Genomic DNA, 22,820 nt, shown 5'->3' with positions numbered 1-22,820 from the left:
GCCAAGGGCAGGGGAGGCCCAGCAACAGCTCCTGTCCTGGCACTGTTGCTGTGGGAGCACAGGGGCTCCCGCGAGCATTGCCGCAGCCAGGATTGCACAGGGGTGGCCAGAGCCCACCAGCTCCTTCCCACCTTCTGGAATGCCTGGCGGGTGTTTGCAGGCATTGGCAGTACATGCCAGTGCCTCCTCCTCCTTACGCAATGGCCAACGCTCTTCCTAGAGCCTTGCCAAAGCCCCAACGTTCCCCTCTTGTCTGCCAGAATTGCCGGTAGGCATCTGCGGGCTCTGCCTTTGTCCGTGAGGGACACTGCTGCCTTCCGCAGTTCCTGGAGGGCTTCCACTGCCGGAACCCAACAGATCGCATGGTGCCTTCTGGAAAGCCCGGCACAGGGATCACTAGAAGCTGCCAGGGCCCTGCCGCCTTTCACAATGGCCGGTGGGCTTCTGGGCTGTGCCTGTGCCTGCCAGGGCCCATGTCACCTTCCAGAATGCATTGCCAGAGCCCAGCAGAGCACTGGAGCCTTCCGCAATGCCCGGCGCTGGCCTGGGCTTTACCAGAGCCCACCGGGACCCCTCCTGCCTTCTGCAATGCCCGGTGGGCTTCCGCACATGTTGCCGGAGCCAAGCAGGTCCCCTTGTCCTGAGCTCCCAGTGACAGCACCAGCAGCTGCACTGCCCAGGGGCTGCTCCTGCCCTCACACCTTCTCAGCACCTCTCACACCAGCAGCTCCTGCACACACAAGGCTCCTGCTTCGCCCCCAGCACCTCTGCAGCCAGAGCTGAGCTCCAAGCACATCAACAAGCCCAGGGCCTCCTCCTCACCTCTCCCCTGCTCCTCCAGCTGGGATGGCACCAGCACATCTACTTACAGCTTCTCCTCCCTTTAGAGCACGCACCCACAACGTGTTTCAAGCGAACACTAAACTAGGATTGAAAAAGAACACGTACCTGGATGCGCAGGGCAGCCAGGGGAGATGCAGCCTCCCGATGGAGGGTCTCCTCTGCACTGGTTCCTGCAGGGCTCTCGCTCCTTAAATAGCCCACGCTCACCGTGGGGGCCCCCATCACAATGGGCATCTCCACAGCGACCCCCACGGCTTTGTGATGGCGGCAGCATCGTGCCCATGGCCACTGGGCACCCAGGGCTTGGGACTGGCTGAGCTTTAAGGTCCCTTCACCTCAAACCAGTCTGTGACTGTATGACTGTAAAATACGATCTGCATTTGGATGCAGAAGAGCTCTCATCAGTGAGTCAGCCCCACAAGCAGGGGCAGACAGTTGTGCACGAACATCCTGTCTCTGCTGCTGCCCACGGCAGAGGCCAGTGGAGACCGTTCAGGGCAGGGCAGGCTGGAGAACAGCCAGGCTCAAGGGCACCACCGCCACCTCCTCTCAAAGAAGCCCAAGGGCTGAGGCTCTGCAGTCTCTCCTTTTCCCTGCACCACCCTTGGCTTTCAGCCCCACAGCAGAGCCCTTCTGCAGCCGCTCCTCAGCTCTTGTTGGTCGCTGGCAGCTTCCAAAGGCAGTTCTGCCTCTGCTGGAGCCGAGAGCAACGGCCCAGCCCGTGCTGCGGGGTGTGCAGCGCTCTGATGGCACCACCCAGCGACTGCAGGGCTCGGCAGCGCTGGCAGGAGCAGAGATGTGGGGCCTGACCCTGCTCCCGGGGCAGACGCGGGTGAGTTCCAGCCCTTGGTGTTTCTTGGCAGGAACCTTCGCCTCCGCCTTCCCCTCCGCCTGCACCGCCACCATGACACCGCCCGGCGCGGGGGGATGACGGCAGAGCCGGCGCCACGGAGGGCAGGGCGGGAAGGGGCGGGGGGCGGCGTGTGTGGGAGCGGGAGAGCGGGGGGGTGTGGAGGGGAGAGGCCGGGGTGGAGCCGGGATGGAGCGGGATGGAGCCGGAATCGAGCGGGATGGAGCCGGGGTGGGGCCTGGATCGAGCCGGGATGGAGCTGGAATCGAGCGGGATGGAGCTGGGATCGAACCGGGATGGAGCCGGAAGGAGCCGGGATCGAGCGGGACGGAGCCGGGATCGAACCGGGATGGAGCCGGAAGGAGCCGGGATCGAACCGGGATGGAACCGGGATCGAACCGGGATGGAGCCGGAAGGATCCGTCCAGGAGCGTGGTGAGCGGGGCTGTGGCAGGGATCGAGCGGGAAGGGCAGGGCTGTGGGTTGGGATGGAGCCGGGTGGCAGGGGTTCGGGAGCAGGGCTGCAGTGGGGGGGTCAGGGCTGTGGGACGGGATGGAGCGGGGTGGGCAGGGGGTAGAGCAGGGCTGCAGTGGGGGGAGGTGGGCTGGGCTGTGCCAGGAGGGGACGGGCAGCGGGGCCTGAGCCAGCAGGGTAAGTGCAGGCAGGGATGGAGCCCACGCTGGGGCAGGGGCTGGGCATGCTGGGGATGGCGGCAGGACCATTGTGTCCCCCCAGGGCTGGGCTCTCAGGAGGCTGAACCGAGGTCCTGTGCTTTTGGTGCAGGGGTGCCAAGAGCAGGCGGGTCCTTGAGGAAAGATACTCGCTGCCCCTTCGCATCAGGTCAAGATCTGATCCACCCACCTTGTGTGTCCCGTGCCTCTGTGTGCAACCCAAGAGAGTGGCTGAGAACTGCCACAGTCCTTGAGCACTTTTTTGGGCAACCCAGCCAAGGAGATGGGCACCTGCAGGCAACGCTGTGCCTTATCTCAGCACAGCTCCAGACAGAGCATGGACTAAGGAACCCCTCCCGTGCTGAATCAGTATTGTCTGCGTTGATGACTAGTGTGAGAGATGTGTCTGGAGGATTAAAGGGTTGGTTACAGAACAAAATACTTCCAGTGCAGACACGTTTCCTGGCCCCGAGTATCAGTTCCCAAGATGTGGAGCACATCTTCGTGTACTGTAAAATGTTATTGTATCCAAATGGGATTTGTCATTCTTGAATTGTGTGACATTGTTAGAAATCATAACGTTTGATCAGCTTGATTAGATTTCAATCATCAATATATATATATAGAGTATTTAGACTTGTGATTTGCTTGATTTGTGTTCCGTTAAGCCTGTTGCTAAGCCAGAGAAGTTTGGTAACTAGGATGTGGACATAGATATATGAGACTATCCAAGCAAAACATTACTCCACAGATTACTTCAAAGCAGAACTTTTAAGATAAGAAACGAAGATGCATACCAGTACCAGTCAGAGAGAGATAAGGAGAATGCTGGTGCAAGCACCATCGTTGGAACCTATCCAGGACTCGAAAGGTGAAAAGTACACAGCGAGGAAGACGTCTTACTTCATCTGAGGAAGACTACTTACTTCGTCTTGAGACCCCTGCCCACGACCACCAGGAGGCACTGCGCAAGCGCAAACATATGGAAATGACTTTTGTACTCATTATAATACGAAGCGGGGATAGGTTATGAATATGTATCAGCATATTGGGAAAGGTGATGCATATGTAATACTTTACAGGATAAATTGTGAACACGTTATGATGGTCTTTGGAACCAGATTTGGGTGCGTACCCCTGGTTCCCGGGGCCTCGAAATGAAGCACCACATATAACCTCATTAGAGTGGTTATGTGTTCTTCTCTCGGGTAGCAGTTTTGGTGACCCAGATGGGACCTCGCGGGCATTGCTGAGGCGGCTCGCGCATCGATCCAGCTCCATCCGGCACCGAGTGATTCTCGGGGAGCCATCAACCGCGACCGACCTCCGGTGCTCTCGACGGACCAACGGCATTGGTAAGAGACGGTGCTTTATTATTTGGTATTGGTACCATTTCCTGGTCTGGTAAAAGCCTGCCTGTTAGACACGGCGAAAGCTGCGCGTGGTTGGGCTACGGAGCTCCAAGGAAAGCCTAGGCGCCATCCGTCAGACAGTGGCGAAAGCCCTGGAGGTTCGGCAACAGTGGTCTGGTCTGGTAAATTATTCAGTATATTTTTATATTTTGTAATTTAGTTTGTCTGTATTTGTCTGTATTTAAATAAGCTCAGAATGCCACCGATACCAAAGTCGTCGCCGTTAGGGTGTATTTTGAGTCATTGGAAGGAGGGACGGTTTGGACAAGAGATGCAAAAAGGGAAATTGATTGATTACTGTAATGTGTGGTGGACGCAATATGCATTAGAGGATCAAGTCCACTGGCCGGAGAATGGAACTTTAGATTATGATACGATTATGCAATTAATGTTATTTTGCAAACAGGAAGGAAAATGGGACGAGGTCCCATATGTGGAACTGTTCTTTATTTTAAGAGACAATGATGAATGGAGAAAGGCGTGTGGAATAATTGTTGTTAGTGCAAAATCGAGTGAACAATGTAAAGGCTGTGTGGGTGAGAAGAAATGTATGGGATGCATGGCTGTGAATAATGTTTTGCAACATCAGAAAGATGATGATGATTCTGATTTGTTGATAGCCCCACCAGCCCCGTCAACCCCACCTGCTTTAAGAAGCAGGAAAGTAAGGGATGACAGTGATGACGAGAATCTAGAAGTAGATAAAGGATGTGAATGTAGAAAAGAACGGGAATGTCCCGTCACCCCAGTTTCACATCGGACCCGACAGCGAGATATGCAGGGTAAAGAGGCAAGGATTCAAACGTCCAGTGCATTATTGGCACCACTCCGTCAGGGAGTAGGAGCAGAGGGACCTGTGTATGTTAAAGTTCCTTTTTCTCCAGGAGATTTGGTGCTTTGGAAACAATCTGCTGGGGCTTATCGAGAAAATCCAAGTAAGGTGGCTAGGGTGGTAAAAATGATCCTGAAAACCCAGAATCCTGATTGGGATGATATACAAGTATTGCTAGATACCCTGCTGGACTCTACAGAAAAAGAGATGGTGCTAGGACAGCGCGAGAACAAGTTAGGGAGGATATTAGGCAGGGTATCGTTACCGGGACGGTCGATCAGAATTTCCCTATGGAGGATCCTATGTGGGATTATAATACCGTGGTAGGGATGAGTCGTCTGAAGAGATACCAAGATTGGATAGTGGTTGTGGTACAGAATGCTATGCCAAGAACAATAAATTGGTCAAAGTTATATAATGTCAGACAGGAAAAGACAGACTCTCCGTCCGTGTTTTTGGAGCGACTTAAAGAAGTGGCCAGGAAATATACGGATCTTGATGTCGAAACGGAACAGGCTAAAGCTCAGCTGGCTCTAATTTTCTTAGGGCAATCTCAGGATGATATCAGGAAGAAGTTGCAGAAACTAGAGGGTGCTGAATTGCGTGATTTGGATAAGCTGCTGGAAACAGCTTGGAAAGTGTATAATAACCGAGAAAGAAACGGTGCTCAAAGGCAGCAGAGAAATCTATTGGCTATAATGCAAGGCAGAGGACAAGGTACCCCTGGTAATAGGGGTAGAGGTAGAGGAATAATGTGTGGGCGAGGAAGAAGATTTGGAACACTTAATAATCCAGGGTCAGGATCAGGCAGATTAGGCATTAATCAATGTGCCTATTGTAAACAGGATGGGCATTGGAAAAATGAATGCCCTCAGAGACTGAGACAGAACCCGCAATCTGGATACTCCTTCGGGGAATCCAAGGTGGCAAAAGCCATGGTTCTGGGAGAATATGGGAGTCAGAGCTGACTAGAATCGGAAAAGGGTGAACCACTAGTGAAAATAAGGCTGGGGGAAGAGGAGGTACAATTTTTAGTCGATACTGGTGCAACTTATTCTGTGTTAAATGACCTGTATGGGAAAATAGGGGATAAGACTGCCACAATAATAGGGGCCACAGGGAGAGAGGAAGTGCGGTCATTCATGCGACCCCTGGAATTACAGTTTGGGGGAAAGGAATTGATACATGAGTTTCTATACATGCCGGACTGTCCTGTTTCCCTGTTGGGATGAGATTTATTATCAAAATTAAACACCAAAATTATTTTTGAAAATGGGGAATTGATTATGCAGGTACCGGAATCACAATCCGGACAGATACTAGTGTTAAAGGACAGTCCAAAGGCCCGAATACCTAGAGAAGTAGAGGAAGCAGTGATTCCCACAGTTTGGGAAACAGAAATTCCAGGAAAATCAAAGATGGCTCAGCCGGTAGTAGTGGAATTGAAAGAAGGAGCAAGACAGGTACGGATAAAACAATATCCCATCAAATTGGAGGCACGATATGGGATAGTGAAAACGATTGAGAAATTTTTAAAATTTGGAATTTTAGAAGAATGTGAATCAGAATATAATACACCAATTTTTCCAGTAAAGAAACCGAATGGTGAATACAGGTTAGTACAAGATCTAAGGGCAATAAATGAAATAACAAAGGATATCTATCCAGTAGTGGCTAATCCATATACATTGTTGACATCTGTAAAGAAGAAATATAAATGGTTTACAGTAATCGATTTGAAAGATGCTTTCTTCTGCATTCCCCTTGACAAAAGCAGTAGGAAACTCTTTGCCTTTGAATGGGAAAACCCACACAATGGACGTAAGACTCAGTTAACCTGGACGAGACTTCCACAAGGATTCAAGAATAGCCGGATGCTTTTTGGAAATCAGCTGGCGAAAGAATTGGAACTCTGGGTAACTCAAAGGAAAATTCAGGTACCAAGAACACAATATCTCTTATTGCAATATGTAGATGATATATTCATTGCAACTGAACAAGAATCATTGTGCATATGAGTAACAATAGAGATCCTGAATCAATTGGGACTAAATGGGTATAAGGTTTCGAGGGAGAAAGCCCAGATTGCCTGCACTACTGTAATGTATTTGGGCTGTGAAATCTCCCAGGGACAACGGAGGTTGGGAATTGATCATATAAAGGCGATTTGTGCTATTCCAGAGCCTCGGAATTTACATGAACTGAGAACATTCCTTGGAATGGCGGGTTGGTGCAGGTTATGGATATCGGACTATGGACTGATAGCTAAACCTTTATATGAGGCACAGAAATCTCAGACCTTCGTTTGGGAAGGGTCCCAAAAGGAAGCTTTTAAAAAGCTAAAAGAAGCGTTAATAAAAGCACCCGCCCTGGGATTACCGGATTTAACCAAGGACTTCCAGCTGTTTGTGCACGAGAGACAGAGATTGGCATTGGGAGTCCTGACGCAGAGACTGGGAAGCTGGAAGCGACCAGTGGGATACTTCTCCAAACAGCTGGATCCGGTAAGTGCTGGATGGCCATCGTGCCTACGAGCAGTAGCAGCAACAGTGACATTAATACAAGAAGCAAGAAAATTGACCTTAGGAAAACATATTGATGTATATGTGCCACACATGGTAATGACTGTTTTAGAACAAAAAGGGGGGTACTGGCTATCCCCAAGTCGGATGATGAAATACCAGGCGGTATTAACTGAACAAGATGATGTGACTCTAAAGACAACTAACTTGTTGAACCCAGCAGCCTTTCTAGGTACAAATACAGAGGATGGCATATTAGAACACGATTGTGTGGAGACGATTGAATATACATATGCGACAAGGGCCGATTTGAAGGATACCCCACTTGAGCAACCTGATCAGGAACTTTTTACTGATGGAAGCAGTTTTGTGGAAGGTGGGGTCCGTTATGCTGGGTATGCAGTAACCACACAAAACGCCCTAATAGAAGCAAAAGCTCTGCCCCCAGGGACTTCAGCACAACGGGCAGAGATAATAGCTCTCGTCAGAGCTTTAGAACTGAGCAAAGGAAAGCGGGTAAATATATGGACCGATTCGAAATATGCATTCGGTGTGGTCCATATACATGGAACTCTATGGAAGGAACGAGGGCTCCTATCCTCACAAGGGACAAATATAAAATACCACGAGGAAATTCTGAATTTAATAACTGCTGTGCAATTACCAGAACAGGTGGCTATCACGCACTGTAAAGCACATCAAGGAGGAAATTCTAACATAGCCGAAGGAAATACATTTGCGGATCGGATGGCTAGAAGAATTGCACGACAGGCACAGACTGTTATGGCCCTGGTACCAACGAAGGTAAGCCCATTACAGAATTATATGAACCAAAAACCAAGATATTCAGAAGAAGATGTTAAATTGGCTGAATTAGTAAAGGCTCAATTGAACTCAGAAGGATGGTACGTAACCACTACTGGACAAGTGGTGGTACCACCTGCCATCATGCGGACAATTTTACAAACCGAACATCAAAAATGTCATTGGGGGGCAGAAGCATTGGTAACATATTTAAAACGAGGAATGATCTCTACACAGATGTTAACAATGGCAAAATCTATAGGATCTAAATGCGAAATTTGTTTGAAAAACAATCCAGTAGTCAAAAGGAAAGTAGAAATGGGACATATCAGAGTAGGTATGGAGCCGGGTGACTATTGGCAAATTGATTTTGTGGAATTACCCAAGACACAGGGATACCGATACTTGTTAGTAGGGGTTGACACTTTTTCTGGATGGCCAGAAGCCTCTCCCTGTCGCACCAATCAGGCTAAGGAAACAGTGAAATGGTTGTTGAAAGAAATCATCCCTAGATTTGGAGTCCCGTTGGGTATATCATCAGATAGAGGACCGCATTTTACAGCAACTATAGTTCAGGAAGTCAGTAAACTGTTAGGAATATCCTGGAATCTTCATACCCCATGGAGGCCACAGTCCAGTGGATAGGTGGAAAAGATGAATCAAACAATTAAAAGACAGATAAGCAAAATATGCCAGGAGGCTAAAATAAAATGGCCACAGGCATTACCAATAGCCCTTTTAAGGATCAGAATTAAGCCTAGAAGTGGGATGATGGTACGCCCATATGAGATCCTGTTTGGAAAGCCATATGAGGCTCCCCAGCCAAACCCACATGTACATATCAAAGGAACTCGGGATGTACATAATTACATGTTATCTCTCAGTAGAACTTTGATCCGGTTGCGTAGTGCCCTGATCTGGAACCGACTGCTCTCATTGGAGACTCCAGTACACGAGATCGAGCCAGGAGACCAGGTCTACATTCGTGATTGGAGCGAGGAACCACTTAAGGAACGGTGGAATGGACCGTACCTGGTGCTGCTAACTACCTTCACCGCTGTAAAAGTGGAAGGAATTGACTCCTGGATTCACTACACTAGAGTGAAGAAAGTCCCGAAACATTGGGAATCAGAAGCCTTAGGACCTACGAAGCTGAGACTGAAATGCAGATAAGATGTCGTGTTATATGTATAGCACTTTAATTGTGATTTGGTCAGTCTTACCTATAATAATTGTTGGTTCCTTAGAAGTTTCATTGAAAAGGGAGGTGGTGACGTATGTTGTTGGACAAAATGCCACTCTGTCTTGCAGGTTTACCATGCCAATGGGAGGAGAACTAATAAGGGTTATCTGGGAAAAGGAATCGGAAAATTTTGAAGCACCTGAGATAATTTTCAACAGCAAGGACAAAGGATTAGTAGGGCATGAGCAGGAGTTGCAGGAAAATTGGCAATCTAGAAGTAAAGTAATGAACAGGTTCTGTTCACAAAATCTTACTGAAGGAGAGACTAAATTAAGGATAGCCAATCTGACTGAACAAATGTGGGAAAAATATCGTTGTCTGGTCAAGACAAACAATAGTGCAGACTACGGTGAGAAGATAATATACATTACTAAAACTAGAGTCAGACGAGCTATAAAACCGACCGAATCACCCCAGATAATTCAAGTACCCCAACGTGATCTGGAGGAAAACCTAATGATAGGATTAATCAAGGATTTCGCAAAAATGCAAAATACGAGTAGAATAACGGCATGCCTCCCAATACCAAAAGCAGCTGGAGAACCAATTGAGTGGGGAATAATAACAATACCATTCCCAGAAGGAAACGAGACAGTTAAGTGTCAGGAAAAAGAGATAATAAAAACATAACAAAAACAGAATATGAAAGAAGGAGGGTCACGAGCCCCCACACTCACTGTCTGTCCCCACAGCCCCACGCCAGCCCGAAGCTGCTCCAGGAAGGACCAGGGCTCAAGTCATGGTGTGAAAAGAAATTAAACTTTCAACTCACGCAGAAAGGATCAGAAAGAGGTGAATGCATATATGATGAAGAAATTGAAGTAAAAACACAGATAAAAGAAATAACCTGGGACTGTCAAACAAAGAACAATTTGGAACAAAATTGGGATACAATTTGGTCACTGAGTATTGTGCAAAAATTTCGGTATGGTGGAAACACATCTTGGTGTCTCAGGTGGACAGGGAAATATAATATAGCAGGAAATATGAACCTGTTGTCATTAAACAGAGTCAGTCTAGATACAGTTAAAAATGTTCCTTGGTGGAATTGCACCAGGATAATAGATTGCGATACTGATCCAGAAAAGATTGCAATGCCCCAATTAGAATTGCTTTAAAAGCAGGATGTGCATGCCGAGGATTTAAAGTTGGAGGAAAAACAATACAAGCCCCGGCTGATGGAATAAACTGCAGATATTTGATGATATATAGCATGGGACATCTTGTTTGGGCATTCAGTGATGGTACCTGGACCACCCACCTTCCAATAACAGGGCCAGTGCGGGAAATTACCTTAGGACTCCCCACTTTGTGCCCAATTTGGAAGCGTTCCCCGTTCAGGGGCAAACTAGAAACTTTGCAGATTCGAACCAAAAGAAGTATTGATGATGACATTGACAATATAGATGACACTTGGCAAGAGCCTGAGACAGGAGTGAAAGTAGGATGGGCACTTGAATCCCTTTTTGCTCAAATAGCTGCATATCGCAATAGGGAAGTGATTTATAATTTAATTGGACAAACTGAGAGGTTGGCCAAGGTGACTAAAAAAGGCTTTAGGGATCTAAATTTGCAATTACAGGCAACAACCAAAATGACTCTGCAAAACAGAATGGCATTAGACACATTGCTGTTAAAGGAACATGGTGTTTGTGGATATCTCAAAGATAGAATTGATCACTGCTGTGTACATATACCAAACGTAACTGCAGATATAGAATATGACATTGCTCAATTAGGGAAAATTGAAAAGGAAGCTGAAAAGGAAAAAGAAGAAATAAGTCAAAATTGGGTAGGAGCATTATTTGATGGATTGGGAATCCACCTTACTGGATGGATTCATTCTCTCATAGAGACAGTGTTTACTCTATTACTTGTGTTCCTCGCAATCTATTTGGTATATTTTTGTATTCGAAGAGAAATAACCCGGAATACCAGTTGGACACATAAAATCATTGGAGCGGTGACTCGAGAATATCCACGACACCCAATAACTCCTCCTCCTACCTATCAGGAAACTACTACATGAGTGAAAATACTTGCAAAAGATGAAGTATTTTCAAAGGGGGGAAATGTTAGAAATCATAACATTTGATCAGCTTGGTTAGATTTCAATCATCTATATATATATATAGAGTATTTAGACTTGTGATTTGCTTGATTTGTGTTCCGTTAAGCCTGTTGCTAAGCCAGAGAAGTTTGGTAACTAGGATGTGGACATAGATATATGAGACTATCCAAGCAAAACATTACTCCACAGATTACTTCAAAGCAGAACTTTTAAGATAAGAAACGAAGATGCATACCAGTACCAGTCAGAGAGAGATAAGGAGAATGCTGGTGCAAGCACCATCGTTGGAACCTATCCAGGACTCGAAAGGTGAAAAGTACACAGCGAGGAAGACGTCTTACTTCATCTGAGGAAGACTACTTACTTCGTCTTGAGACCCCTGCCCACGACCACCAGGAGGCACTGCGCAAGCGCAAACATATGGAAATGACTTTTGTACTCATTATAATACGAAGCGGGGATAGGTTATGAATATGTATCAGCATATTGGGAAAGGTGATGCATATGTAATACTTTACAGGATAAATTGTGAACACGTTATGATGGTCTTTGGAACCAGATTTGGGTGCGTACCCCTGGTTCCCGGGGCCTCGAAATGAAGCACCACATATAACCTCCTTAGAGTGGTTATGTGTTCTTCTCTCGGCTAACAACATGATAATGACTATGTACATTATGAGAAATCATGTTTGGCACCTGTTTGATAGGTATATTCTTAATGCCTATAGAACCTGAGATAAGCTTAAGCAATGGCTGTCTTGCTTTAGTCCTTTGCGGGACATCTTGTGTCTATTCAGATGGCCGCAATGAAAGAAGAGGCTGGCTCCAATGTGCCATTAGGGTGGAGAGGCTTCCCTGTTGCTCACTCCTAGCTTGTAGCGTTGATGTATGACGCTAAAGGTGTTTCCCTGGAACACAGGGGAACCAGACTTGAGTAGGGAAGGTCAAAGTGAAATGAAAGCAACAGTGCTCATCTCCAGCTTTGTTCACAGTTCTGTAACAGGAGAGTAAGTTGGAATTGGGATGGTTGTTAGGACCTTGCTCCTTTTCAATGTGAAAATCATGCAAAGAGGAATAAAACTTTAAAGAATCTGGTGTTCTCTCTTTTAAGAGAGACAAATGAAGACAGGAATCACAATAAAAGACCGTATCTCTCAATGCATTCTTCTGTTCAGAAAAATTATTGTCTACTTTTTTGTTTTTCTCCTCTAAAGAGCACTGTGGAGAAAGTGGCGGCTGGCTCTGTCCCAGTTCCTCAGGTCCTGCCACTTGGAATCCCTCTTCCAGGGAAGGCTAAACATGAAGTAGACACAAATACTCTTCTAGAAATGAAATCAGGTCTGAATAAGAGCTTCGAATCCAGGTAAAAACTTCTCTTACGTGTTCATGTGAAACTCTGAGCTTCGAGACTTTTGTTTGTGTTTCATGATGATTTTTATGAGGGCGCATTTCATTAAGGAACTTAGAAAAATCGCCAACATGTTTTGATACACCAACTCTACTTGCACTTAATTTTATGCATTCAAACAATATTACTGACATATGAGTTGTTTCATACCTAGTAGCAGTCTTGATTGCTTCCAAGATCAAGCTTTTAAACTCTTGCATTTTGCTTTGACTGCAAAAACCAGTGCGTTAAAGTATAGTATATTTTATTAATTTCTCATCCATGTCCTCTGTGGGTCATCGGCCTTCACCCACAGCCCAGGAGATAAACATCCGAGGCCGAGAGAGCTGGGCTGGTTCAGCCTGGAGAAGAGAAGGCTCCTTAAGGGAAGACCTTAGAGCAGCTCCAGTGCCTAAAGGGGCTACAAGAAACCTGGAGAGGGGCTTTGGACAAGGGCCAGCAGGGACAGGACAAGGGGAATGGCTTTAACCTGACAGAGGGGAGACTGAGATGAGCTCTGAGGCAGAAGTTCTTCCCTGTGAGGGTGCTGAGGCGCTGGCACAGGGTGCCCAGAGAAGCTGTGGCTGCCCCATCCCTGGCAGTGTTCAAGGCCAGGTTGGACACAGGGGCTTGGAGCAACCTGCTCTAGTGGAAGGTGTCCCTGCCCATGGCAGGGGTTGGAGCAGGATGAGCTCTAAGGTCCCTTCCAACCCAATTTGTTCTATGATTCTGTGGTTCTATACGACCCTTGATTAAACCCCAAATCTTTGCATATGAGGAGGTGATGATGCTCGTACTCCTGCACGCACCATCCCAGGGGCTCCTGCTTAACTGGCAAATTTGCAGGACAAATATTCCAAGCGGCCAGAGGAATCCATGTCGGAATGTGTGTGACGAGCCTCCCTTGTTGGAGGAGACTGAATGTTCCTGAGTGAAGCAGAAGCGGGAGGTTATTGGAGGCCCAGAGTCTTTTTAAGCACCACAGCGGGTGACCACAACTCTTCCTTGACCACACAAGGTGCTTCCTGGGCTCGTGGTACAGACCCGCAGGAGTGAGGGGACTCTCTTGGGATTAAACTCCAGGGTTCTGGGATGTTGCTGCATCTCTGTGAGAGGGAGCCTGCAGACAGCAATGTAGGAGACGTGTTAAGGAGCTCCCCAGAGGAGCTGCTCTCATACACACCCTCCTGGACCACTTGAAAACTCGTGCAGCCGCTGCTGAGGCCCGCACACAACCTCCCCATGCTGGGAATGCTGCTGCAGCTGCTCCACAGCCCCCCAGGGGCAGCTCCACAGAACCCCTGCTGGGAATTCCTGCCACATAGAGGGAATGATGGGCTGGGTTGCACCGGCCACCGGGAAACCACCAGGTCCAACCGTGCTGAATAAAAGAAATAAATCAATTCATTATCAATCCGTGTCCTCAGCCCCAGAACAGGATTTACTTGACTTTGCAAATATCCTGACCGGGAGATAGTGACCTGCAGCAGCACTGGGGCTGAGGGCTGGAGGGGTTGGAGGGACCGGAGGGACCGGGAGACACTGGGAGGACCAGTGGGGCTGAGGTGACCAGGGAGATGCTGAGGGACCGGAGGGGCTGTGGTCACAGCTCTACCAGATGAACGTTACTCGTCCTTGTAGGGATGCTTTATAAGTTGTTATTAAACTGTTATTAACTGACTGAGAGAGAAAACCAAGAGAAGAATAAAAGGAATATCTTCAAAATAAAAAAATGGCAAACTGAGCTTTTTTTTAAGACTCAACTGAACTACATGAGCTGCCTAGAAAAAAGCTGGCTTTGATTTCATTTTCCTTCACAAACTAAAAGACTTGTGATTGAGTGCTCTCAGAGTGATTTTTAGCATTTGGACATTGCCCTTCCCTTGGCTGCCCATGAGATGTCAGCATTGTAGTTTGGTAAAGCCGTGCTTCATGATTCCCCTTTTATTTTAATGCACTCTCTGATGTAAGCCACAGTACTTTCTAAATGACTTGTGCTAGTTTAGTCAACTAATTGATTTATAGCAACATCATATAGCAACATTTTGATTTTATAGCACATCTCTAAATAGCGATCACTTGCTACTGCAGGTTTCAGGAGATTGAATGCTCCACAGACAATTGTGTTGGCACAGCACTGATGTTACTGTATGTTCAGGTGTTACTGCTGCAGCAGTTACTGTATGTTCAGGTGTAAGAATAGAGTCTGTTTCTATATTAAGAGCATTGGAGCAAAGGTGATCTTCCCAAAGAACGTTGTGGAGCCTTGGCTCCTCATTCTGCCTTTCAGTGCTAGTGGAAACTCCTTTCCTTAACCCTCGTTTCCCTTTGTTTTGCAGGACTGGTGATTGTAGGACAGATTCACCAACCTGGTCATCCAGACAGCTTCTTTCCTTACTCCAACACAGCGGCCTCATGCCAGAACCACACTGCTTTCCCAACAAAGACTTTCCAGCAGACTCCAGTCCCTTCCAGAACATGGCAGGGTTCTTTTGGGTTGCTGCCAGGGCATGTGGCTTCCCCAGCTTTCCCAGGCCAAGGGGCTCCCTTTCCCATCCTCCGCAAGTGTTCCACAGAGGTCACATACACTCTCCAGACCGTGTTCTAGCTTCTGCCACTTCAGCGAGGGGCTCCAGCTGGTGCCGCTTCCCTCGCACAACACAGCAGCTGCGTGTCTCCAGGGCAGTGGTCGCGAGCCCCCGATCCAACACGTATGGCAAAAGTTCTGCACTTGCTGCTCAAGAAGTTATTGACAAGTGATACATGAAATGTTTTTTTTCAGTGCTCTGTCACTACGTGTATCTCACGTGTGCTTCCAGTGAGATGTGTGTTCCCTGGCCATTATTTGATAACATCCAGTGACAGAATGTGCTTTAGCTGCTAATTTCTTCTGGCTCTGATGAGATTAACTGTATCAGAGACAGAAGAGCTTAGAAATGTCTTCTCTGCAAGGAACAAGGAAGGACAAAAGTGTGTGAGTGAAGCAGATATGTTTGTGGAATCTTGATTCAACTGGAAGACTTGAAGTATTATGAATGAATTGGCCCCTTCGCCTTTACTAACACAGCCCATGCGTAAATGCTTCCCTCAATGTTATTGAAAAACTGGTTCGGAAATCTGGTGCCTCTCCTTTTGTGCCTGTGAGTGATGAGTGGGATTTATCCCCACACTGGTGTCTCCCCAGGGTTTCCACAGGTGCCGTTTTTCTTGCTATTGGATCAGGCACTGCTGCAGCTGGCAAAAAAACCTAAGGAAAGTTGCTGTGAGCGCAAACCATTCTTTTTGTGCACCATTCTGCATTTCAGACCTGTTCAGAGTCTGTCACCAGTCAGGGCTTCTACACGGTTATTTTTGTTCTCCTCCCCTTTATGTACAGACATTACAATGCATTTGATTCATGAGTTGCTTTTGCTATGAATTCTACTTACTCTTGAGTTGTGCAGTTTTTACTTTACATGTAGTTTTCTATAGCGTATGATCTGGTCTTAATATTTTACACTTACCTCTTATTTCACAAGCACTTTTTCCCTTCAGGTGCTTCCTTTTCTTCTCTTAGAAACTAGGTTCTTTGTACTACATGTTTGTTTCCTTAGGATCGCTCCAGCAGGTTACAGGCAATCTCTCCTTTGCTCTCTTGCACTGTTTTAGAGTAGCCCTTCAGGTTTCTTTGGTGGTTTTCTTGGGTTTGTAAAAATACTTTGGAGTTCCCAGTGAGTGCAGTGAGACATCATTTAGGTTTTTGGCAATATGCAGAACTGTAACATTTTTGCAGATTATAGAGTGATGATGATGTCCAGATTTCATCCTAAGGTTGTTCAGAGTGAGCTTCAAAATAATACAAGTCAGATACGTGTCTCATGCTGCTGTGGAAGGATGTCCCCTAGCTCGCTCTGTGTTGTTTATCTCCCTTGTTTGTTGCTCCAAACTGGGCAAAAGTTCATCATCTTCATAGTAAAAAGGGCAATAGGTATAGATATTAAAATCAATATTGGTTATCGTAGCAACTGTCTGGTGAGGAATCCTATGTAAGCGTCAGGCACCGCAAAGAAATCGGTCTGATCACTTGGCCATCTCAAGTTATACTTGTAACATTTAATTCATGTGAACATTGGCCTAGATTTGATTTCATCAAGGATTTCTGTCTCTCCCAGAAGGACTGCAGATTTTAAAGATTATCTGTCCTGCAAATAATGGCTTTACTTGTAAGTTATCTCTGCATGTCACCAAAAACTAATACCTGCAGAATACTGCTTCATCTATAGAGCTGCTTTTGGGAATAAGATGACAGTTTCATTTCCATGTGTGTGTGAATATCCAGGCTCTTTCTGTGTGAATCTGCTTTCTGGGGTATGCTGTGATGAGACAGTCAAGCAGCCAAATCAAAAAGGTGAGAAGTTTCTCTCTGTGTGTAGGTCAATTTTACAATACATATTTTTAATCTATGTACACATACATATTTATTTAGAATAAATATGTTTTAAGGTGAAGAAATCAGTCTTACAATCAGTGTGGAGGTCATAATACATTTCTGGCATTTAGCTCACTGAGTGATTACTGGAGTGTTTAATCCAAGTAAGCAATAGAACTGTGCACACTGGACACCGGTTCTGGCAGTCTGATCCCTGTGTTTGACTTCTCCAGCCACGCTGCAGTGTTGTTCACCCCCCGCCCAGGGAGAGCCTCTGACTGCCAGTGCCAGTGCTGCGGCTCCGGCGTACACCGACTGCGGCTTTGTGCAGGTGAGCGCAGCATATGAAGAGCAGGGGGAAGCGGAGGAGACCCCGCACATGGACTGCAGGGTTCTGGGCTTGTGGCAGGAAGGAGAGAAGTTTGGAAATGGATCTGCTTGGGAAAGGGAAAGTAACGTGGTTTCACAATACCCACTTCAAAGCAGCACTGAGCATGACGGGCAGTGCTGTCGTGCAGGTAAGGTGTCAGGGTGGCAGCATCACGGGTGTCATGATTTGAGCCCAGCCGGTAACTCGGAACCACGCAGCCGCTCGCTTACTCCCCCCGCTTCTTCCTCCCCCCACTCCCGGAGGGATGGGGAGGAAAATCGGAAGAATGTAACTCCCACAGGTTGAGATAAGAACAGTCCAGTAACTAAGGTATAATACAAAACCACTACTGCTACCACCAATGATAATAATGATTAGTGAAATAACAAGGGGAGAGGATACAATTGCTCACCACCTGCCGACCGATACCCAGCCCGACCCGAGCAGTGATCTGGGCCTTCCGGGTAACTCCCCCCGGTTTATATACTGGGCATGACGTGCTGTGGTATGGAATACCCCTTTGGCTAGTTTGGGTCAGGTGTCCTGTCTCTGCTTCCTCCCGGCTTCCCCTCCTCCCTGGCAAAGCATGAGACTGAGAAAGCCCTTGGTCAGAGTAAACATTACTTAGCAACAACTAAAACCATCGGTGTTATCAGCATTGTTCCCAGGCTGAAAGTTAAAAAACACAGCACTGCACCAGCTACTAAGAAGGAGGAAAATGACTGCTATAGCTGAACCCAGGACAGTATCCACCCCTTATTCCATACCATTCACGTCATGCTCAGATCCCACATCTCTCAACACACCATCACCCCTGTCCCATATATGCACATATATATACACCCACACCCACACACAGAGAAAGATATCATTCCCTAGTCCATGGACCAATCCCTATAAAATTGCTGAATTCATCCAGTCCATGATGTCAGGCTCCATCTCTTGTAATAGTCTTTCAGGGCAGGAGGGACGGTGTATAGTGTTGGGTTGTTGCCTGCTGATGACACCGCGAAACTTGTCTGGTCACTGCTGAGCTCGTCTGGCTTCCTCAAAATTCATTCTTTGTTGAGGTGGTGATCGGAGGGAAGTCAGGGACAATTGCTGGCGACCTGAAGGTATCTAGCTGGTGGGCTATAAAAGTGTTATAGAGCAGGCAACAGCATACAATTGAATTCATTGGCTGTTTTCCCCCAAAATCAAATCCCCTTGAGGTACACATTGGACTTCCCCATCTTCCCACGTTACCCACCAAGTATATCCAGGTCCCTGAGCAAAAGCAACCCCACGAGTGGGTTTGCCTTTACCTGAAGCAGGAATAACCCAGACTGTCTTCCCCAACAAATTCTTTATGTGCACCACAGGAACTTTATCCCCCTCTACAGTACGTAGAAGTTCTGATTGGGCTGGGCCAGCCCTGTTGGCAGATCCCCTACTGTTGACCAACCAGGTGGCTTTTAGTAAATGTGTATCCCAGTGTTTGAAAGTCCCACCACCCGTTGCTCTCAGTGTAGTTTTTACCAGCCCATTGTACCGTTCGATTTTCCCAGAGGCTGGTGCATGGTAGGGGATGTGATATACCCACTCAATGCCATGCTCTTTGGTCCGAGTGTCTATAAGGTTGCTCCGGAAATGAGTCCCATTGTCTGACTCAATTCTCTCTGGGGTGCCATGTCGCCACAAAACTTGTTTCTCAAGGCCCAGGATAGTGTTCTGGGCAGTGGCGTGGGGCACAGCGTATGTTTCCAGCCATCCGGTGGTTGCTACAAGACCTTTTGGGTCTTTGAAGTACCCTCTCCTGAGATAGTCTATGCCAAGGACGCATGGAGCCCCTGGACCAGTCACAATGGGGTGCTTTTGCCACTTCCTCCCAGTCAGGCTGATTTCAGCTTCCAGTACAATTAACTCTTGGGATCCTCCTGTCACTCCAGAAATAGAAATGGGTTTCACCCCTTGATACCTTGATGGCATCAGGGTACTCTGTGCACCGGTATCTACTAGAGCCTTATACTTCTGTGGGACTGATGTGCCAGGCCATCTGATCCATACAGTCCAGTAAACCCCATTATCCCTCTCCTCCACCTGGCTGGAGGCAGGGCCCCTCTGATAGTGATCATAAAATTCTCCACTTATGTCTTGTAGAAAGGGATTAGTATTCCTTATCACAGGAGCTGGAGTAAAATCAGCTCTTCCACTCCATCTGGGAAACTGCTCACCAGAGACTGGAGCAGCAGCTTTCCTGGGAGGATCATCCTTGACCATTGTTCTCCTCTTCAGTTCACGCACCCGTTGCTCCAGAACTGAGGTAGGTTTTCCATCCCACTTTCTCATGTCTTCTCCATGATCCCGCAGGTAAAACCATAGGGTGGCCCATGGCGTGTACCTCCAATATTTTCTTTCTCGAGCAGTAGGGCGCCTTCTGTTAATAGCTGAGACATGGGTTGGTACACGTGGAGAGCTGGATAGATCGGATAAATCGTCTCTCAATTGTTTGAACTCCTGGGACAGTTTTTCCACAGCTGAAATGATGGAAGGGGTGAGATTGTCTTCGAACTCTCGGAGTTGACGAATCAGGTAATCCACTGTTGGTGATACTCCATTATTCCAGGTCATTGATGCCAATGTGTGGGCATATGATGATGTAAGTTTCCCCCACATGGGTCATGTACATTCGACTTCATCTGGATCTACGGATGTGTTCCTGGCATCCGGCCTACGATAGATCATCTCTATAATGGCTGATTCCCTCAGGGACTGGATGCCTTTCCCTATCGTGGTCCAGTTGGCTGAGCGATTCGTAATATCGTCTTTGTAGGGAAACCTCCTACAGGAGCTGCCTCCAAAGGCTGAGGGCTCGCTTCTCTCTTGCAATCACTTTGTCAATTCCTCCTTCCCTAGCAAGTGATCCCAGCTGCTTGGCTTCCTTACCTTCTAGTTCGTGACTGTCGACCCCATTGTCCCAGCATCGGAGCAACCAGGTGACAATGTGCTCCCCTGGAAGACGGGTGAAATCTTTTCGCATATTCCGCAGCTCAGTTGAGGTCCAGGGTCAAGAAGTCACCTCTTCTTCCTCTTCCTCTGATCCACGTAGTAGTAACTCTTGTTCAGATCCTGTTCCGTGTAGTAATGGCATTGCGTCTTCATCTTTCTTCGCTTCATGGGTTGCTCTTTGTGCCTCTTGTTTGCTTTTGCTTACAGGGGCAATAGACATTGTCACAAATTGGCCATTTGGTTTAGCTGCAGTGTTTGTCACTGTGGTTGGAGTGGCTGCAGTGTCTGTTGCCGGGGTTGGTGCAGCTGTTGTGCTTGGGAGTTGAGTAACACCAACAGCTGCATTGTCTGTTGCTGTCGGGGTTTGAGTAGCTGCTGTGCTTGTCACTGGGGTTGGTGTGGCTGCTGTATTTGAAGTTGGAGTAGTTGCGTTGTCTGTTGTGGTCAGGGTTTGAGTAGCTGCTGTGCTTGTAGTTGGCATAGCTGCGTTGTCTGTTGCTTTGCCATCAGATTCAGAGAAATTTTTTTCCCTTTGAAGGTGCTGGATAGTGTTGAGCAGGGCTCTGTAGGCATAGGCCAAGCCCCAGCACATTGCCATGATTTGTCCCTCTCTGGTATAGCCAGGACGACAGCACACCTCATTTAAGTGTTTTACTAGTTTTTCCGGATGTTGCACTTGTTCAGTGGTGAAGTTCCAAAGCACTGGAGGGGCCCACTGGCCTAGATACTTGCCCATACTATCCCACACACCCTGCCGCTCCTGACTGTCCAGCCTCAGGGAAAATCTCCTGGTGGTCCTCCTATATCATCGTCTAACCCTAGACCAGATTTGAACCCGATACTGCTTAACTTTCGAGATTAGATGAACTAGGGTGTTCCCAGGGCGGGGTGGCCGTGGGTAAAACACACTCCATATGTTTGCCAACATGCTGATCCCCAGCACAATCAGCAGGCAGGTCTCAAGGGTATTCAAAGGCCATCCAAAACCTTCAGAACTCTCAAATGCTGTTGCAAATAGGCTCGTGGGGGAACAAGGGGTGTAAGGGAATGCCTCCTTCGTAGGTTGACCCCCCAAGGAGAAAAAAAAAGATATGCAATTGCTAAAATATTTCATTACATACATCCCAAAGTATAGAGGTGATGGCCACGCTGGAAGCACAAACCAGACCAGTTTCATGATCAATGAGTCTATTGTATTACGAGTCATTACCATGAAGTACAGTGAAACAAGAACCTTAGCCCAGGCCCCCCAGCCGATAAACACTAAAACAGCAAATAGTGGCTGTAAGTAAGGTACAACATGCTGAAACTCTGAGATCAAGCGCAACGAGTCTGAGAGCCAAATCATCACCATTGTGACGAGTAGTAACAATGAATGCTTATCACAAATATGATTAAACACACTCTGGTCAGATCTGTCGTTATCTCAACCCTTTGAGCCCCACGTTGGGCGCCACAAAGAACTGTCATGGTTTGAACCCAGCCGGTAACTCAGAACCACGCAGCCGCTCGCTCACTCCCCGCCTTCTTCCTCCTCCTTCTCCTGGAGGGACGGGGAGGAGAATCGGAAGAATGTAACTCCCACAGGTTGAGGCAAGAACAGTCCAGTAACTAAGGTATAATACAAAACCACTACTGCTACCACCAATGATAATAATGATTAGTGAAATAACAAGGGGAGAGGATACAATTGCTCACCACCCACCGACCGATACCCAGTCCAACCCGAGCAGTGATCTGGGCCTTCCGGGTAACTCCCCCCGGTTTATATACTGGGCATGACGTGCTGTGGTATGGAATACCCCTTTGGCTAGTTTGGGTCAGGTGTCCTGTCTCTGCTTCCTCCCGGCTTCCCCTCCTCCCTGGCAAAGCAGGAGACTGAGAAAGTCCTTGGTCGGAGTAAACACTACTTAGCAACAACTAAAAACATTGGTGTTATCAGCATTGTTCCCAGGCCGAAAGTTAAAAAACACAGCACTGCACCAGCTACTAAGAAGAAGAAAAATGACTGCTATAGCTGAACCCAGGACAACGGGTGTCCTCATCACTGGAGAGTTTGTTCCTGTAAAAGTGTTATGTTTGACTGCACCAGAATTTGCTTTAGTTCACGACTCTCTGTTTATCTTTGAAGAATGTCCTTGCCTGTACAAAAGGAGATTCTTTAATGTTATGGAAATACTGGGAAACAACTCAACTTTTCTGTCCCAGACAGCTTGTGGCAGTCCTGAGTTTTGTTGGATGAATGAGAAAAACTAAGGTGACTTTTGGAATTGGCTCAACCTCATAAATATCTTACAAAAGAGAACTCCAGTACTTCCTGTAGATGCTTTCTAGAATTCTGGTGGAAATTGCACCTGATTGGGTGGCCTAGCTTATCAAATAGCAAAAGAACCTCAATACAAATGCCAGGGCTTCCTTT

General features: G+C 47.2%; 1 protein-coding gene across 1 annotated transcript; it reads left to right on the top strand.

Moving 5' to 3' along the window:
- Nucleotides 1-1,875: 1,875 nt before the first annotated feature.
- Nucleotides 1,876-15,395, top strand: LOC115617985. Its single transcript, XM_030509077.1, has 3 exons — nucleotides 1,876-2,127; nucleotides 12,463-12,611; nucleotides 14,975-15,395. The coding sequence occupies exons 1-3, from the start codon at nucleotides 1,990-1,992 to the stop codon at nucleotides 15,393-15,395; spliced, it is 708 nt and encodes a 235-aa protein (XP_030364937.1). The 5' UTR covers nucleotides 1,876-1,989.
- The last annotated feature ends 7,425 nt before the right edge of the window (nucleotides 15,396-22,820 follow it).

Source organism: Strigops habroptila, chromosome 19, assembly GCF_004027225.2.
Source record: "Strigops habroptila isolate Jane chromosome 19, bStrHab1.2.pri, whole genome shotgun sequence".
Lineage (NCBI taxonomy): Eukaryota > Metazoa > Chordata > Aves > Psittaciformes > Psittacidae > Strigops > Strigops habroptila.
Note: the sequence above shows the minus strand (reverse complement) of the source record. Positions and strands in the feature narration are given on the sequence as shown.